Source organism: Apteryx mantelli, chromosome Z, assembly GCF_036417845.1.
Source record: "Apteryx mantelli isolate bAptMan1 chromosome Z, bAptMan1.hap1, whole genome shotgun sequence".
Lineage (NCBI taxonomy): Eukaryota > Metazoa > Chordata > Aves > Apterygiformes > Apterygidae > Apteryx > Apteryx mantelli.
This window is the reverse complement of record NC_090020.1, coordinates 75,481,637-75,499,534: the sequence shown is the minus strand read 5'-3', so window position 1 is coordinate 75,499,534 and position 17,898 is coordinate 75,481,637. Positions and strand designations below refer to the sequence as shown.

The 17,898-nt window shown below is 46.5% G+C and overlaps 1 protein-coding gene across 1 annotated transcript in view; it reads right to left on the bottom strand.

Moving 5' to 3' along the window:
• Positions 1-398: 398 nt before the first annotated feature.
• LOC106499560 (myosin-IIIb-like) overlaps positions 399-17,898 on the bottom strand; it is a 28,304-nt gene continuing 10,804 nt past the window's right edge. Inside the window, exons 13-30 of the mRNA XM_067316445.1 lie at positions 17,743-17,808; positions 17,302-17,415; positions 16,122-16,233; positions 12,551-12,597; positions 12,250-12,315; positions 11,835-11,954; positions 10,833-10,918; positions 10,545-10,592; positions 8,935-8,982; positions 8,655-8,746; positions 7,555-7,686; positions 6,852-6,970; positions 6,334-6,533; positions 4,213-4,302; positions 3,342-3,507; positions 2,723-3,031; positions 2,310-2,392; positions 399-1,150 (exon numbers count right to left, since the gene is read on the bottom strand). Coding sequence (XP_067172546.1) covers positions 2,333-2,392; positions 2,723-3,031; positions 3,342-3,507; positions 4,213-4,302; positions 6,334-6,533; positions 6,852-6,970; positions 7,555-7,686; positions 8,655-8,746; positions 8,935-8,982; positions 10,545-10,592; positions 10,833-10,918; positions 11,835-11,954; positions 12,250-12,315; positions 12,551-12,597; positions 16,122-16,233; positions 17,302-17,415; positions 17,743-17,808 — 1,875 coding nt within the window. The 3' untranslated portion in view covers positions 399-1,150; positions 2,310-2,332. The remainder of the gene's footprint in view (positions 1,151-2,309; positions 2,393-2,722; positions 3,032-3,341; positions 3,508-4,212; positions 4,303-6,333; positions 6,534-6,851; positions 6,971-7,554; positions 7,687-8,654; positions 8,747-8,934; positions 8,983-10,544; positions 10,593-10,832; positions 10,919-11,834; positions 11,955-12,249; positions 12,316-12,550; positions 12,598-16,121; positions 16,234-17,301; positions 17,416-17,742; positions 17,809-17,898) is intronic.

The window sequence follows — 17,898 nt, the reverse complement described above, 5'->3', positions numbered from 1 at the left end:
AGATGGCAGCTGCATCACTGAAGGGTGCATCAGCACAGGACAGCCCCAGCTGTCACCCATCCTAATGCTCCAGGAGAGGCAGGCAGGGAAACTTTGCCAGGAGGCCTGGAAAGGGGAGAGTCTGCAACAGGCACATGTGAGGGGCAGGCTCTTGGTGCCAGCATCTGGATGGTAACTGAGACACGAGGCTGCCTCTGTGCATGGGCAAGCACTGGCCCTCACACAGGTATGGACAGCTTGGCTTTGAGCTCCTCACAGGTCCAGTCCTGTCTGCAGTTACTGGATTACCTCTGCCTACTCTCACAACTGTTAGCTGTTCTCCATTTACAGTCCATGCCTGAACTGACTGCAGATTAACAGGAACAAAGAAAACCCTGGGCTCCACCTTAGGGAAGAACTTGATTAAAAAGTGATTTTTTTAAAAGGCAGAAAATACATAACAAGTAACCTGGTCCTGTATATTCCCAAATCCTCTACCCTCAGGCATATTGTGAGGATAAGAAGAGACCACAGTTTCACCAACTATTCCCTGACTTGAGCGCTGGCCAAGCGATGGGGAGCAGTGTGTTAGCACAACTGGGGCACAGATACAAGGGCAGGCAATGCCCTCTGCAGAGAGATTTTCTTGTCCCTTAATGGTCTCAGCTCCCGTTCAAGTGCTTCTGCACTCAACACAAAAAGGACACACCAGTTTCATTCCATGCCTCCCCAGCCCAGCTTCCCCCAGCACCCAGCAATGCAGATACACAGGACCAGAGCAGAAACAGAAGACTCCAGGAAAAATGTTTAGGAAATCAGCACACATAGCTCTAAGTGAACGCGTTGTTGGGAGGTATCCAGTCTGTGACAGTTAACACAATTAAGTGTGAGGTGAGGGGTCTCCAGGCATGCTGAAGTATTGTCAGGCACTGTGGATCTGTGCACAGGGGTGTGATTGTTCCCATCCTCTCCCCTCTGCCAGGATGAGATCAGTCCAGGTACTGCAATCCTAGCTGAATGCTGAAGAAGGTTCATTCCTGCAGGAGTCCTGCCTAAAGGCACAGGGCCAGCTGCGTGCAGGGAAAAAAAGGCTGCTATGTATCTGGATATGCTCACCCAATTAGGCATGGCTCAGCAGCACCAGAAGATGACAAGGCTAAATCATTTTCACCTGCAAGAAAGTTGGGAAACACAATGAAGTGAAGAACGTAAAAGGAGGGCTTCATTCAACAATCCCTATATAACATGCTTGCAATGATTTATGCAGATCCCAGTTTGTCTTCTACCTTACCTCAGGCACAAGAAAAGAGTTCCCAGAAACACTAATAACCAAACACAGGAATGAAACAATTGAGTCAAACACTTCAGGGAGAGGCCTTTGTCAGCCACCCAGAGGAAGACAAGACAGGCCGCAGCTAATAAGCTGTGGTCCAACATGAACTTCTGGGAACTGAATGACGCAGGGAACTCAGCAATGCCTGTGCAGGGCTGCAAACCCTGAAGTAAATCTGCAGCCAACAGCATGTTCTTCTGATCCCTCTCCACTCCCAGCTGCTACCAACCCAACAAATCCAGATTTTTCTAGAAGTGTACAACAACATCACTACTGCTTCTCCCTGGTTTTAGTAACTGAATAGGACATTGATTTAGCCCATTGACTGCACAGGGGGAGCTATACATCCACTAGATGCTTCAGTCAAATAAGGTATTAATCTTACCCAGCTGTGTCAGAAGGCTCTTCCTGGCCCCTCCATATACCCTCTATAACCCACCCAGTGTATTACAGCCTCAGTAACCAGCTGCTGTGACCTTGTTTAAAGTCCTTATTTATAAAGTCCTCAGACTGCTGCTTTATGTTCTCAGCCTTGCCTTCAGCTCACTGTCTGTGAGGCTCTCTGCCCAGCATCGCCTTCTGATGCATGCCTCTCTCCACCAGTTTAAGTTATTGCAGCTGACTATGCAGTGTGTAGATTTACTTTCTGACGATCCTCTTCCTTCCAGCCTCAGACCTCCAAACTGTGGTCTCTAACAAACTCGAGCTCCCTCCAGCAGCTTTGTTGCGGTACTGCAAGCACAATGCTCACCACGGGTGTCAGGAACCCAACCCTACGCTGATCGTTTCCATTTTTCCTGGCCTCCCTCTGCCACTGATCTCTTTGCAGGCCTAGAATAGAAGCTGGCAGCTGCTTTCCATCTGTCCTGCTCTAAGTAGTTGACGGCCAGAACACTCTCCAAGGTGGCACGTAGGAGGGGAAAGAGCCCCTTTGCTCCTCCATTTCTTGGGGATGCTGAAGTTGCCATCTGGCCTCCTGTGCATCTCCTCTGCTTACCGTGTCACTTGGGCTGTATGTCCTCAATGCTGAGGGCTCGACTGCAGCTCAGTACAGGAGCTGTTCAAGGGAACGGAAGAGAACTGCAGTGGGAAGCAGAGACACAGCATTAGGAAAGTACTGGCTAGGTCACTGGTCATGTCACAGCCCCTTGTGTTGTGCACTTTTCTTTGTGAATCTCAGAGATCCTCTCCCAGGATCTCCTCTAGTCTGGCACATTCAGTGAACACACCCTGGATGCCAAGATCACCAAATAAAACCTCTCATCCAGGAGACAGGAAACCAAGCACCACTTCTGGAAGCCTCCTACCTCCTGTACCTGGACAGGGCATCTCCATGAGTCCTACAGTGGCTGTGGGGGCATGGCTGTGGCAGAGGAATGCACTGGAAGGCTGGAGCTGCCCCCTGCTCACCTGCTGGATTTCCCGCATCGCCAGACGTATGGAGGAGTGAAGGCGAGGGAACGCCCGCTGACTGCCTCCCTCCTCTCCTGGGCTTGGCTTCGTCCTGCTCTCATCCAGGTTCTGTTGCTCTTGGCACTTCTTGGCCCTTCTGAACCACACGCGTTTGAGAACTGAGGCTGCTCCTGTCTGCAGAATGGGCCCCCTGGCAGGAGGCCCAGAGAGGCAAGCCTGCTCTGCCAGAGGGGTCTCCTCCTCAGCTGCAGATGGAGTCAGTGTGAGGCACTCCAGGTCTTCATAATCCAAACTCCCACTGCTTTTCTGAGGGTGAGAAGAGTGGATTCGGCAGTGGTCACTACAGACCTTCTACATACCCCAAACAGCACGGCTAAGAGCAATACCCCACTGTGATTACTGACAAGCATAGGGCAGGGGTATCATCCATCCCAGGAAACCCCAATGTCCAGCTACTAGCCTTCCCCAGTACATGCAGAAGAGGCCAGGCTGCTTAGTCAATACAGGACTCCCACAACAGGGACACAAAGCAGAGATATTGCCAAAGTGATTATATCTGCTCAGGGCACAGTTCGTGCCCCAGCTCGTTTTCCTGCTGCAGATCTTCAGGACTCACCTGCCCACAGGGAACAGTCAGTGTCTCCATGAAGGGCTGGATGCCCACAGTCTGGTGATACTGAACCAGTTCAGTGAGCGAGGCATGAGCTCTGTCTTCACCCAGAATTACATAGCGTGCATTGGGCTGCATCTCAATCATGTAGTGTCTGCAGCGACCTTCACCCCTGGGGAGAGAGACAGACAGAAATAGTCAATGACACAAGGCCACAGCATCTCTCCAGGACCCAGTCGTTGCTTTCTGTACTTGTCTCAAGAGGCCCAGGTGTGATCAAGAGCCACAGTACCAAATATTGCAAAGACGCAGGAAATCCTCCATGCTGGAGTGTTGCACACCGTGCTAACAGGTGCTGGAGGAGCATCAGTTTCCCCAAAGTCAGCAAGAGGGGCACAAAGAGATCCCAGGCATCTGGATCCAAACCCCAGCAGCCTGTACCACCTCCCAGGCCTGTTGTCCACATTACCACTCTGCCCTCCCTCTTGCCTGGTGCTGTATGCTTCCAGCATTCTCTGATTACTTCTCCTCAGGCTCTTCTCTAGAATAATTTTCCTGTGCTATATCACATCTCCTCAGGCCCCAGTGGATGCTTCTTCCAGCCTGGATTGCCCACAGCCATTTAACACACCCAAGCAGTACCTGCACCCTGCAAGCCTCAGAGTCGCACCACCCCACTCACAAACTGATCTAGTCTTTGGCAAGAGACAGACTCTGCAGTGTCCTGTTTGCTATTCCAGACTGTGTTTGAGGCACCCCACCACAGAAGAGGCTAAGCATCAGGCTCAGTGGACTACTCTATGAAGAAAGTTAACTATTCCAGCCATACATAGCTCAGTTTAGGATTTTCTTCTTCCTTCTCTGCAAGGCTCATTACCTGTATGTCAGGGTGTAGCCTGGTCGGCTCTGGCTGATGCGAACAAGGAAGCAGCCCAAAGGCTTGTCAGTCAGCAAGTTTTCAGCTTCCCTGGAAGAAAGAGTTTTTCAGAGGACAGTGAGCAGTTGTCTCTCTGCAGGGATTCCCAACCTTGCAACCATGGCAGTGGTCCCAGTCCACAGGGAGGCCAGTATCTGCCCACTGTGTTCCCAGCTAGAGGTTTCCAGGCTCAGGCTTGCTAGTGCAGGGAGGCATAAACATGCTGACATGGTGCAATACTCTCAGCCAAAGCCTTTCCAAGCAGGGCTGCTCCAAACCTGCTCCAGCAGTCTAGTGCAATAGCAACAGCCACCTTCCAGCACAAAGCACATGACAAAGCATGGCTGAGATGAGAAGCCTGTGCACATGCGCATTTCCTTGGCTCTGGGGCTGCTGGAAGAAGTCAGAAGGCTATGGATTAGTGGCGCTCAGCACGAGGTAAGCCCAGTGCCTTGGAAAAAAGCCAACTTTGGCTACACCACTCTGGTTCCCTAAACTTCCCTACTGGAAAGAGGTCTTCCCCCTTTTCACCCAACAGACAAAGCACTGCTTTGTGCTTGCCATGTGCTTTGCTCCAGGCTAAAGGCAACTGTACATCACGAATGCAAGCTGGGATTGCTCTTCCTACTCTATTACATGAGGCTAAACTGACTCTACTGCACTGGGACTTAAATCCAGTGGCATGAAGCACCACTTCAAAAGTCCTTAAAACCTCAGTGCGTCTTTGGGAAGGATCTGCAGGCAGAGAATCTGCTGTTTCCTTCATTGTGAAGTACTCATCTCTAGCCTATATTTGAATTAAAACAGTTTTGCCCCACAGGCACTAGCTCTTCTCAAGCATTCTTGCATCCGTGGACAAAAGCACTGATGCAGGTTGGGGCTTTGTTAATTAGCTTTAAAAAAAAATGTAGCTGTCAGCCACTATAGGGCTCTGTACTAAGCTAACACACTGTGTAATGTCTCTGAGTAATGCTCACACTGACAAGCTAATAAAACCCAGCAACTTGTGATCTAATAAGACCAAGGAGACCTGTAGCTTTAATGGAAAAAAAAATAGCAAACTGCAATAAGATGATAAGGATGTTTGAATGACATGCACATTTGGCAGCAATGCCCCTACACAAGTCTCCCTAAATAAGGGGGACACAGGCAGTTAGCAGGCATGCAACACCATAAATTAATTTGTATGCAGGGGAAACTGTAGCTAGAAGCTTTGGCATCTACCTGCTAACCTCACTATCTTGCTGCTATCTGATCACTGGCGTAATCAGCATTTCACTGCTTGTCACACTGCTTGGAAAGAAAAAGTGTTTGGCTCAGCCAAGAGAGTAATGTGAGAGGCATACATAGTAGCATAATTTCAGGCATTTAAATAAAGGTTTTGCCAAAAAAAGCTTGGGAATTCACAATCCCTTAAACGCTTCCACAGGAAGGCCGGATTTTGTGGATGTCTCTCCCAACCTAGGGGATGTAAATTCCATCTGTGCTATACTTTCCTTAGATGGGCAGAGGTATCTACAAAACCCTGCCTCCTCCCATACCTGGGGGCTTTGCAAATCTTGCCATTGGATACTCACAGAAGCCCCTCTTAATAGTCTTTTTAATAAATGTATATTGAATTCTGCGTTCCTCTGCTGTAAGAACTGCAACTGAGAAATGTGAGAACAGCCATAATGAGTCAGTCCAAAAGTCCACCTTCATCCCATATCACATCTCTGCAAATGGTCCAGAACAGGATAAACATTTATGGGTATTTCCCCTCCAAGTACTTTCCCAGCCTCCCTTCCCTGCACAGGTTCTGTATTTAAGAACCCACAGCGGATTTCTTTTCCATGAGCTTGCGCAGCCTTTCCTTGGGCCCATGTAAAGTTTCAGCGTTCATATCCTGTGGCAAGGAGCTCCAAAGCTCCCTCTAATGGTTTAAAGCTCACAACCTAGAAATGAAAAGTCCTGCATGTCCTTCATTTCTTTACGGAGGCAAATCCACAGGACTCCAACCTCTCCTCCTAAGGATGCAGCAGCTTCTGCCTGTTTGCCCCAGTCCCAGCTGCAGCCAGTGTGTCCATCCCCCAGTATACTTACCTCCGGCTGATCATCCCATGCAGCCAGCTTGGAAAGGCCCCATCGTCCTGCATGACCTTCTGGGCCTGCGTCTCTCTGAACCAACGGATAGTTGCTCCTCTCTTGAGTTTCCTCATTTTTGCCTCTTCTCCAGTCTGTTCCTCTGTCCCCAGAATGGGGTGAGGCCCAGAAGGGTGCAGGAAATTATCAAAAGGAGTGGACTGAAAATGGGGACAGGGGAAAGTGGGCATGAAAGCAAGGTCAGAGGCAAGGCCCCTTGAAGACATCATTTGGTAGATCCCATTCCTGAGTCCCTGCAGTTAGGGTAAGATCACCAACCATCAGACTCTGCTTTCAGTTCCTCAAAGGCACTGAACAAGTTTTTTCACTAGCCACACTAGGAAAGGGCTCTCTCATCTCTGATAAAGAGCGTGTTCTCCTGCGACCACATGCAAGAGAATATGCATACGCAGAAGGTGGATGGAGCATGGAAACCGCACACGTGGCTAAGTGACCCCGGACAGAGCTAATATCACTACCTCTGTGAGTTTGCTGCGTGGCCGTGGGACTGGTGGCTGTGGTGGCATATCAGGTGCAGGACGGGGACAAGGCTGAGGGCGTCTCTTTCGTGGCACAGGGACTGGCAGGGAAACTCTTTCTGCAACAAGAGGAACAGGTAGATGAAATCTGGGATCCGAGATCCATGGGATCTGTCCTCCATATGCCCAGGATAGGAACAGGCATGCTGTCACCCATGGAGGACAGGAAATATTCTGCCTCTCTAGCACACACTATAGCAACAGCAGGAAGAGGGACCATCAGGAAAGTAAGTCTGGAGCTCAATCCTTCCCCATCTCTCATCAGCCAGGCTCCTGAGTCTGGGAAGGGGCAAAAGAGGCAAAGAACATGGCCTCAAATCCACTGTCAACTCCCACTCCACATGCCACAAGGAGAAGCTACATACAATCACAAAGTAATGATACAAAACTCTCTCCCACTGGGAGAAGGGAATGGGAAAGGCACAGCCTGGCATTCCTCCCAACACAACCAGGTAAATGACCTCCATCACTCTCTTTCTACTCCTCACAGAGAAAACCTCACTTTCAAATGGACCACATTAGTGGAGCCCTCAGCCCCACGAGAACCAAGGACATGCCACCATCACCAGCAACTTAAAGCACTTTGAAGTGATCGTCACATAAGCAGCCGCACGCTAGCGTAGTGGGAGTGGGAACAACTCACTTTGGGCTTCTGCTTCCACCTCCAGCAGCCGGCTTCTCTCTCTTTCTGCCTCCTCCTGTAGCCGTAGTGCCTGAGCTCTCAGCTCAGCCACCAGTTTCAGGTATCTCTTCCTGCAGCTGAATCCCCTGAAAGCTGTTCAGAGAAAAGCCGTGGTTAGAAAAAAATGCTAATCATGCCTTGTCACTCCCTAGTGGAAGTGATATTCCTTTGCCCTGTGCAAAGCCTTCAACACTTGAACTCCATTAATGCAGAGCAGTGCAGGCTCTCTGCTGCTAACATGCAGTCAAAACCATGTCAGAACTGTTTTCTACTATCCAACCTGTCTGATCACAGATTTTAAAAATCAAATCACAGATCTGAGCTCTCATCTCTAACGCCGAGGCACAAGATACCTAAAAAACAAAACATCACACAAGGGCCACTGTTAACCATTTATCTCCTTTGGGACACTACTGAGTAAAAGCAGAGCTCAGCTGTGCAGGAGTCAGGATTTCCTTGATACTAGTCTGTGAGATGACCTTTCCCATAAGCAGCCATTACAGGGTTCACCAACAGCATTAGAGACATTACATTATCCTGCTTACTTAATCAGGTATTAAAGCCCATGAATTGAAAGCAGCACCCTCTCCTTCCCTTAAGGACACTACCCACACATCTTTCCCACAGATGAGAACAAGGAACAGCATGTGACAGTCTGATGTTTGTTTTACTGTGTGGTGCACAACCGGAAGCTTCTCAGATGCTTCAGCAGTGGGCACAGTGCAACAACTGATACAGAAGAGAAGTACAGCAGAAAGACACCAGGCTGGGTGGAAGCCTGTTCCTCCTCCTGGTTGTCCTAGTCCTCATGGGGCCTGTGCAGAGGGAAGTACCAGATTGCCCACAGCACCCTGCTCTGTAGAAACAGGCTGCCAAGGCATAGACTACTTGGAAAAAAATATATATATCACACCCTTCTGCCTGTCTCTGAAAGTAGGAATGAGATCTGCTTCACTCTCATCTACTTGAGAGAGTCTCCTCAGCTTAACACCACGCACAAGCCAACCCTCACTCCCTGGTATGAGATCAGAGCTGAGGGGCTCTCCTGCCCCAGTGCTCACCTTTCTGTATGACAACTGCTGCTCTTTCCAGTTGCTCCACACACTTTGCCAGCTGTTCCTTGTGCCAGTATTTAAAGAAAAGTCGTGACTTGCTGTGAGGTTGGGGAGAGAAAGAACCACTGAGAAACACTGTTTGTCTGAACTTGCATCCCATCATCCTTTGAACAGGCCCTTCATACAGCCATAGCGTTCTCCCTGAAGGGAGCCAGATAACAGTCTACATGGATAGAGTCTCTGTAGTTCAGGCCCCCCATTCCCTGCAACAGCAATCCACACCTACCCACATATCCAGCCTGTCAGCTCTGTACTTTGCAGTATCTCCAAACAGCTGAAAGAGATGAAAAAAGTGCAAAAGTCATTTTCCACCCAAAGTGAACACCATGCAGCCAGTGGTTTTAGGTGTATAAAGGAGAAGAAAGTGCCTCAACACTTCTGTGTTACATTCTTTGTCCACTGTCACCTGATCACATTCAGTAACTGGCTCACAATTTGTAGAGCTCCTTGAGGTACAGCTAAGAGAGAATCACACTGGGGAGCATCAGCAAAGGGGTTCCTAGAGACAGACTCCCTTCAGCTTCTTGGAAGGCAATTCTGCAGGGCATATCCTATTCTCAGAGGTGGCTTTCGTCATTTAGTTTCTGAACTCTTTGGAGCAAGCAAGTTGCAGGATCTGTATGGTGATATTCCCTAGAAAGAACTAGTTTTCCAATTCTGATTTCATTTTGCAGGCTCTAGTGATAGAACCTGAAAAGATTCTCTACTTTCCCAACATTTGTACCTCCCACAATACTTAGACCTGAAAGCAAAACTCCAGATGCATCACAAAGACAACCTCCACCCTCTGCCTGCAAATCCAGACCATAAAGCCATAATGGCACTTTTTACCAGCATCCTGCATAGCAAAACAGAATTGGTTTTCCTTCTCTCATCCAAATTCTGCTGTGCCAGAACATATATGCCAGGTTACTCTTTTCTCAAATGCATCCTGTGATTTTCATGTCTGGAAATACATGGTGCTGCCTGTCTACCACCATCTCTCTCACCTATAAGACCCTCTCTTGACCTCACTTGGGTTTGCAATTCTTATTAATTCAGTATCACCAGAAATTTTAAGGAATTTCTGTGAGGGCTGGAGGAGCTGCTCCCAGGAGAGAGCTTTTCCAGAAGAACATTCAAATCCTTTTCTTAGAAGAAAAAATATATATCAGCTGGCTGTCTTACATGCTTCATTCTCACAGTCAGTCACAATTGACTGTGGCAGGAAGGAGGGACTGGAACAGTGAAGGAGAGAAGGAGGTGGGGAGTTGCTGCCCTAGACATTGGAAGGGTAAAGCTGACAGGATCAGATTGTAGAGCTGGAGAGACATTCACATTTTAAAAGTTGTGGAGGCACAAACAACCAGGTGCTGCGAGTATGTTGTGCCTGTACACATAGAAAGTTCTTGTGCCAGAGACACATGCTCTCTAGCTTGGGAGACATTCAATGCTGGCTGCTTAGTCAACCCTGTCTTCAACTTATTCTTCTCAGATCATCAGGGAAGAACCTGGAAAGGCAGCAGGAGGCTGCGCTGAGTCCATATCCCACTGAGTACAGTGGACACCCTGACCTTATCTTAACCCCAGAAACTGAGTCCATTTACCAGTTCTCCTTCCACAGGATAGGAAGGCTATATATAAAGCAATCCACAAAAGATCTCATTCATCATTGTACTAAATGATTTATAAAATCCTAACTGTGTTTGTCTAGGAATTTATAATCCCCATCACCACAAAAAAACATCCTCACTTTGTTCCTTTTACTCAGTTTGCTATGCTATCCTGAGAACAAAAGTTTCTGAAGAACAAAATGGACTAAAACTGGATTGCACATGATAGAAGCAGGGTTCCTACCTTTCTTTTGTGAGAGAGACATCTGGTTTAACTAGAAGAATTCCATATCTGTCAAAAACAAACCAATTCAGGAAGGTAAGAGTCATATCATTGATGTGCTGATCCATGTCACTCTCACAGCAAACAACAATAAATCCGTGCCTTTCTCATTAAGTCTTCCATAGCAAATAACCCTATGGTCTCAGGCATGTTAACTTTAAAGATAATTTTATTCTCTGCCCATATCCAGTTACGAGGGTCACTTTCCTGACAATATTTAACATGGTACTTTCTAAAGGTTTAACAAACCTTTCAGCAAATTCCTCAAATGAGGGTCTCCAGGAGAAACCATCTCGTCGGATCCGGATGGTCTCCAGCAGTCCATTGTACCGGAGCTGAAGCGGCAACATAAAGAAGATCAGAGAAACAAACAGATACAGGCCAGAACAGGTCATCAGGATATCAGTTTGTCCCTCTGCAGACAGGAACTCCTTCATTCAGTCCAAACCTCCCTAGTTCAAACGAAAGCTTCTTTTTAAAAATGCTTCCTTGGTTAAAGACTGAATTTACCAAATCCTGCAACTCTTATGATTAATTACTCTCAGTTCAAAGTTAGAACACAAAAAACAACCAAAATGACTTTCACCTTCTAGCCATGGTTACTGCTTTACTTCTGTCTCTTAGAGGACAGCCTTCCACTTCCAAATCTGTACACAGAGGTACTCCAAGGCACCAGATCAATTTCCCACTTAATCCTATCCTTTCTTATATATATCAAATAGACCACAGAGCTTTCTGAACTCTTCTGAACATTTTCAAAATTCTTTAAAGTGCCTGGACCTCAGACTTGACACAATATCCAAAGACAGTCATACAGCACATTATTCAAAAAAATACATCTTGGCTCCTATTCAGTTGCCCTGGTTCATAGGTGAGACCAGTTTCCTCTGAGAAGCATTGTGTTTCCTGGAGAAGTACCGTCCGTTCCAGTCCTCATCCAGGAGCTACAAAGATGAATCCTAGTACCTGACAAGTAGATCTTATTGCATTCATGAAAAAGAAATGGGAGAGAACTGGGAATGCAAAACCTGGATCGAGCTATCTGTGTCACAAAGACAACTAAGCACCCAGAACCTTTGGATGCATAAAAAGTGTGTCCTACTCTTTTCTCTCCAAGGGGCATTCATTCAGACCAGCCAGCTTCCAGCCATCGCCATGGTCTTACAGTGGAGTATGCACTTCCCTGCCTTAGATCCACTTCCCACCAAGGCTTAGCTGAAGCACCTGTAAAGAAGATGGCTTTTTCCTCACCTGCTGCAGCACCACCTGGCTGTCCACCACACCTGGCTCCTTCCGGCTGTTGGGCTTTATACAGCGTACAAAGTGCGGGTTGGCAGAATACATCCGCTCCATGAGCACCATCAGGGAATGCTGGTGAGGGCAGAGAAAGATCAGCAGTGCAGCAAGTCAAAGCATTACCAGACCCCTCTGAGAGCATTATCTTGCAGATGAGAACTGCCTTCCCACCCACGAATTGAGGCTCTTGTAACATCAACTGCCCAGGCTCTGATGACAGCCAGGTCACTCCTACCATGATCAGCTGTGCTTGGTACCGAGAAAAGCCTCAATCCATATGTTGGAAGCTTTACTACATGTAGCAGCCTGGAAGCTCTCAAGAATATCCCAGCACACATCTCAAGGGGCACTGCAGGCAGCAGTATTTTACCCGAAACTGAGCTCCCACTGACTGCTTTCGTGTGCTGTTGAACTTGTCATCTGCTCCCCGTATGACCTGAAACCAGACCAAACAAAAGGATTACCCATGGAAAGGGAGCCTGATTACTCTGCCAGAAAGTAGACAGCTAAAAGGAGAGAAAATGGATTTCAGGGAAGGGAAGGCAATTTAAACATGGCAATAGAGGCAAGCAGAAAACCCAGTAAACCATTTTCAGTCTGCTTCTTCAATCATCAATATCAGGAACTGTGCCACCAATTATCAGTTGCCATGCAGACCAGAAGTACAATACCTTGGCTTTAACATGAGGCATCAGTGTCCCTGTCCTGGAGATAGTGGCTGGAAAAACAAAGACAGTAATTAATTTTGTACCCTTACCCACAATCAACCATACCTAAACATTCAAACCTCACTTCACACACACATCTCCCCACAAAAACTGAATCACGGAGAGGAAAATACAAGGAAAGAGCTAAAGAAGAGCAGAAGAACAATCAGCTATATAAAGCAGACAATCCAGGCAATACTATTTTCTGCCACCAAAAAGACAAGGCAATCAGGTTACTGAACAGCCCTTAATGACCTTCAAAAGAAATATCATCAACAGGGAAGGTCTAACAATGCAGGAAAAAAGTACAGATAGCAAACAGAAAGCTCACCCACAACAGTCAACACAGAAGATTATATAAAGTTATAGAACTTAAAAATAATTCAGCAACAAGATGAAAATTCAGGGAAGTTGAGTTTACTGGACGATTTAATGAGAGTCTTGCACACCCTTGATGCAACAGTGTCATCTGCACTGAGAATAGGTTATACCTGCTGTTTATGAACTTGCAAAGAGTCGGGACTAGACTAAATATCCTCAGCAGCAGTGTGGAAGAAGCAACAAAAACAGACATTTGTGAAACATGAGCAGAAGAAATGCAAAACACAATGGAGACTGGAAATGAAATTTATTAGTCACCTGTAAATCCCAGATAGCTGCTTGGACTTAACAAGACAAAAAAAAGGAGGGAGGGAAAAAAAAGGAGGGAAAAAAAAGGAGGGAAAAAAAAGGAGGGAAAAAAAAGGAGGGAAAAAAAAGGAGGGAAAAAAAAGGAGGGAAAAAAAAGGAGGGAAAAAAAAGGAGGGAAAAAAAAGGAGGGAAAAAAAAGGAGGGAAAAAAAAGGAGGGAAAAAAAAGGAGGGAAAAAAAAGGAGGGAAAAAAAAGGAGGGAAAAAAAAGGAGGGAAAAAAAAGGAGGGAAAAAAAAGGAGGGAAAAAAAAGGAGGGAAAAAAAAGGAGGGAAAAAAAAGGAGGGAAAAAAAAGGAGGGAAAAAAAAGGAGGGAAAAAAAAGGAGGGAAAAAAAAGGAGGGAAAAAAAAGGAGGGAAAAAAAAGGAGGGAAAAAAAAGGAGGGAAAAAAAAGGAGGGAAAAAAAAGGAGGGAAAAAGGAGGGAAAAAAAAGGAGGGAAAAAAAAGGAGGGAAAAAAAAGGAGGGAAAAAAAAGGAGGGAAAAAGGAGGGAAGAAAAAGGAGGGAAGAAAAAGGAGGGAAGAAAAAGGAGGGAAAAAAAAGGAGGGAAAAAAAAGGAGGGAAAAAGGAGGGAAGAAAAAGGAGGGAAAAAGGAGGGAAAAAGGAGGGAAAAAGGAGGGAAAAAGGAGGGAAAAAGGAGGGAAAAAGGAGGGAAAAAGGAGGGAAAAAGGAGGGAAAAAGGAGGGAAAAAGGAGGGAAAAAGGAGGGAAAAAGGAGGGAAAAAGGAGGGAAAAAGGAGGGAAAAAGGAGGGAAAAAGGAGGGAAAAAGGAGGGAAAAAGGAGGGAAAAAGGAGGGAAAAAGGAGGGAAAAAGGAGGGAAAAAGGAGGGAAAAAGGAGGGAAAAAGGAGGGAAAAAGGAGGGAAAAAGGAGGGAAAAAGGAGGGAAAAAGGAGGGAAAAAGGAGGGAAAAAGGAGGGAAAAAGGAGGGAAAAAGGAGGGAAAAAGGAGGGAAAAAGGAGGGAAAAAGGAGGGAAAAAGGAGGGAAAAAGGAGGGAAAAAGGAGGGAAAAAGGAGGGAAAAAGGAGGGAAAAAGGAGGGAAAAAGGAGGGAAAAAGGAGGGAAAAAGGAGGGAAAAAGGAGGGAAAAAGGAGGGAAAAAGGAGGGAAAAAGGAGGGAAAAAGGAGGGAAAAAGGAGGGAAAAAGGAGGGAAAAAGGAGGGAAAAAGGAGGGAAAAAGGAGGGAAAAAGGAGGGAAAAAGGAGGGAAAAAGGAGGGAAAAAGGAGGGAAAAAGGAGGGAAAAAGGAGGGAAAAAGGAGGGAAAAAGGAGGGAAAAAGGAGGGAAAAAGGAGGGAAAAAGGAGGGAAAAAGGAGGGAAAAAGGAGGGAAAAAGGAGGGAAAAAGGAGGGAAAAAGGAGGGAAAAAGGAGGGAAAAAGGAGGGAAAAAGGAGGGAAAAAGGAGGGAAAAAGGAGGGAAAAAGGAGGGAAAAAGGAGGGAAAAAGGAGGGAAAAAGGAGGGAAAAAGGAGGGAAAAAGGAGGGAAAAAGGAGGGAAAAAGGAGGGAAAAAGGAGGGAAAAAGGAGGGAAAAAGGAGGGAAAAAGGAGGGAAAAAGGAGGGAAAAAGGAGGGAAAAAGGAGGGAAAAAGGAGGGAAAAAGGAGGGAAAAAGGAGGGAAAAAGGAGGGAAAAAGGAGGGAAAAAGGAGGGAAAAAGGAGGGAAAAAGGAGGGAAAAAGGAGGGAAAAAGGAGGGAAAAAGGAGGGAAAAAGGAGGGAAAAAGGAGGGAAAAAGGAGGGAAAAAGGAGGGAAAAAGGAGGGAAAAAGGAGGGAAAAAGGAGGGAAAAAGGAGGGAAAAAGGAGGGAAAAAGGAGGGAAAAAGGAGGGAAAAAGGAGGGAAAAAGGAGGGAAAAAGGAGGGAAAAAGGAGGGAAAAAGGAGGGAAAAAGGAGGGAAAAAGGAGGGAAAAAGGAGGGAAAAAGGAGGGAAAAAGAAAAATCTGCACCAAGAGCACTGTATTCAACTAGCCAAATTCCAAGGAAGCATCTACCTGATTTTTTTTTTTTTTAAAGCCTTTACTTTCACAGAAGCTTTGGAGACTGTGAGGGCTTATCAGTAACCGGAAGAAGGGAGTGTAGGGAAGGGGGAGAAATAATGCACCTGACTGCGGAGTTTTTTTTATCCAGGGCTGTCCCTGGAAAATGAAATGTGTTCAAAAAGGATCATCTCTGCACTCATTGCTTGTGTGTCTACTACACTATTTACGTTGTGAACTCTTTGGTGCTATGCTTTGTCCAGCTTCGTTTCTAGACAAGAACAGAGCATATGGAAGGGCCAGTGGAGACAGTCCTGCACTGCCCCTGGAGAAGATGGGCTGTCTGATGCAAAGGAAGACATCTAGGCAGTAGCTAATTCTCTGGAACAGGAAACAACCTGCCTTGCTTTCCAGCCATGGTCAGACTGTCAGATAACAGCCAACAGATCTCCTGGAGAGATTCCAAGAGGTCTTGTTGATGGGAAAACTAACATCCTGCTTCAGCAGAAAGACAACACTCAACAAAATCTGATCCCCGGAAAGAGCAGCCTCTGCTGTAACTAGCATCTGTAAAGAAGGTCAGGCTTGCGATCTCAGAACTATGCCGTATGGAGGAGTGCTTCAGTTCCACAGGAGGAACAACGCGAGGGCACTCCTGAGGGGTATTTCTGCTACCATGCATATGTACCAAGGGGAATGGAATAGCTCAGATAGCTCTGTATGTGTCAGAAGCCTCGCTCCAGGCAGCAGCCTTCCCAGAACCTCTCTGAGGCTGCCAGCTCTGGTGCACATTCATGGCACACGAGCCTCATTCCCACGCTTAGGTCTTGCCAAGGAGGGCCCTGATTAACGTGGGATGCCCCATCACAACAGAGGGACTTGCCTGTGAAGAGCACACTGAGCAAAGGGGTGACACTGTTGATGAAGAGTCCACGAATGTTGGCTGGCAAGGTGTCTCTGTTCTTCTCTAGAAAGCCACCAGCGGTATATTGTACCTAGGGGAAAGTGCAGCAAGTCAGCAAGGCCAGCAGTGCTTACAGGTTGGCCCAAAAGCCACCTCAAGAGCTTGCCAGAAGCAACTGTTAATCTGAATGTATACTGGCCTGCACAAGAATTCTGTAAACACATATATGCTCCCTTCAGATGCACATCCTGAGCAACAAAACCAAGAGGATGGGGCTGAGGCATTAGAACTACAGGACTGCAGCCTAACACTGAGACATTCACCTTTTCTTGTTCTGCCTTCCTTCATGATGATGATGTTTCATTTACTTTTGGTTTATGCTTCACTCTCTTTTCTCCTTGCTCTTCCTCTTTCCTTTGAAAAGGCTTCCATTCTGCTTGCTGCCATGCATCCCCTTGTTTCTCTTCCTCCCTTCCTTTCTCATCCCCAGCCTGCCATTCTCCTTTCTATGTTAAATGTTAATCTTTGTAATAATGAATATCATAATGAATAATGTAGTCAACAGTTGTGGAATTAGACTACTAAATTACATACTCCAATGACACCACCTTCATCTGCTCCTGCTACAAAAATTAATTCCAATCAATTCAATATATTGGGCCAATGCATTCAGAACTGGTGGCAGTAAAGTTATACACAATAGCCCTAAATCAAGATGCTTTCATATTTAAATATGCAAATAAGTGCCCTCATTTTCAAAATGCTCTGCTGCTCTCACTGGGTTGCTCAGTGCTTACAATAAATTAGTGACTTTTATACTCTGGACCCCTGACAGCTAAACATAAGCCACTAGATTCGCCTACAGGGCTTTCGCTTTATGAAGGGCTATTTTAAGACCAGAGCTCCAATACAGTGATGACAGGTATAACATAAATACCTCTAAAACCTCATGATTCCCAGAGAAGCCCCATTTTCTTCAGGAGTCATCTCTCCTCCCATACTTTCTAAAGAGCTCCATTTACCCTAGAAGGCAGCTCCCAGGAAACACATCACTCCTGTGGGACTATACACTGCTTAACTTCAAAGCCTTATTTGTCAAGCAACACATTTTTCTCCCCTACATACATTGCAAAGCATACTTCCTGAAAACCGTACTTACATTCCCAGCATAGTGAACGATGCTGAAGCCCAAAACACGGCCCCGGCCTGGCTGGAAGTGCAAATTCCCCTTAAAGCTGCTGTTCAGTTTATCCACAAATGTTTTATCAGTTGCCTGCAAGAAAACATTTTTCGTAATCAAACTATAAAGCTGCAACATAGGCCTGATCAGGGCACACGGAAGTAAAACAAAGTGTTGGAAGTGGCCTTGACCATGCAACAATTTCTGACTGTACTTGAGCTTATTTGACTCTACGCAGGGATGCTGATATCATTGGACTGTCCTTGATCTGGCTGTCCTGTCCCATCATCCACACACAGGAACACCTCTACTCATCCTGCTTTTTATAGTCACACTCCAACATTAGAGCTCTCTCTGCAGCACAGATATTCATTGCCACGTTCTCCACGCCATTTTCTCTGTCTCCTATCTCACTCATACCTGAGGGAATGCACTCTGCTCATCCAGAAGAGACAGCAGCCCAAGTGGTTTGGCCAAGAGCAGATCCTGCAGGGAAAGGAGAGTCATTAGACATAACTAAAGCAGTACTCTCTCACCTACATCACCATTTGCAGAGCTTCTTCCCAGATACATCTC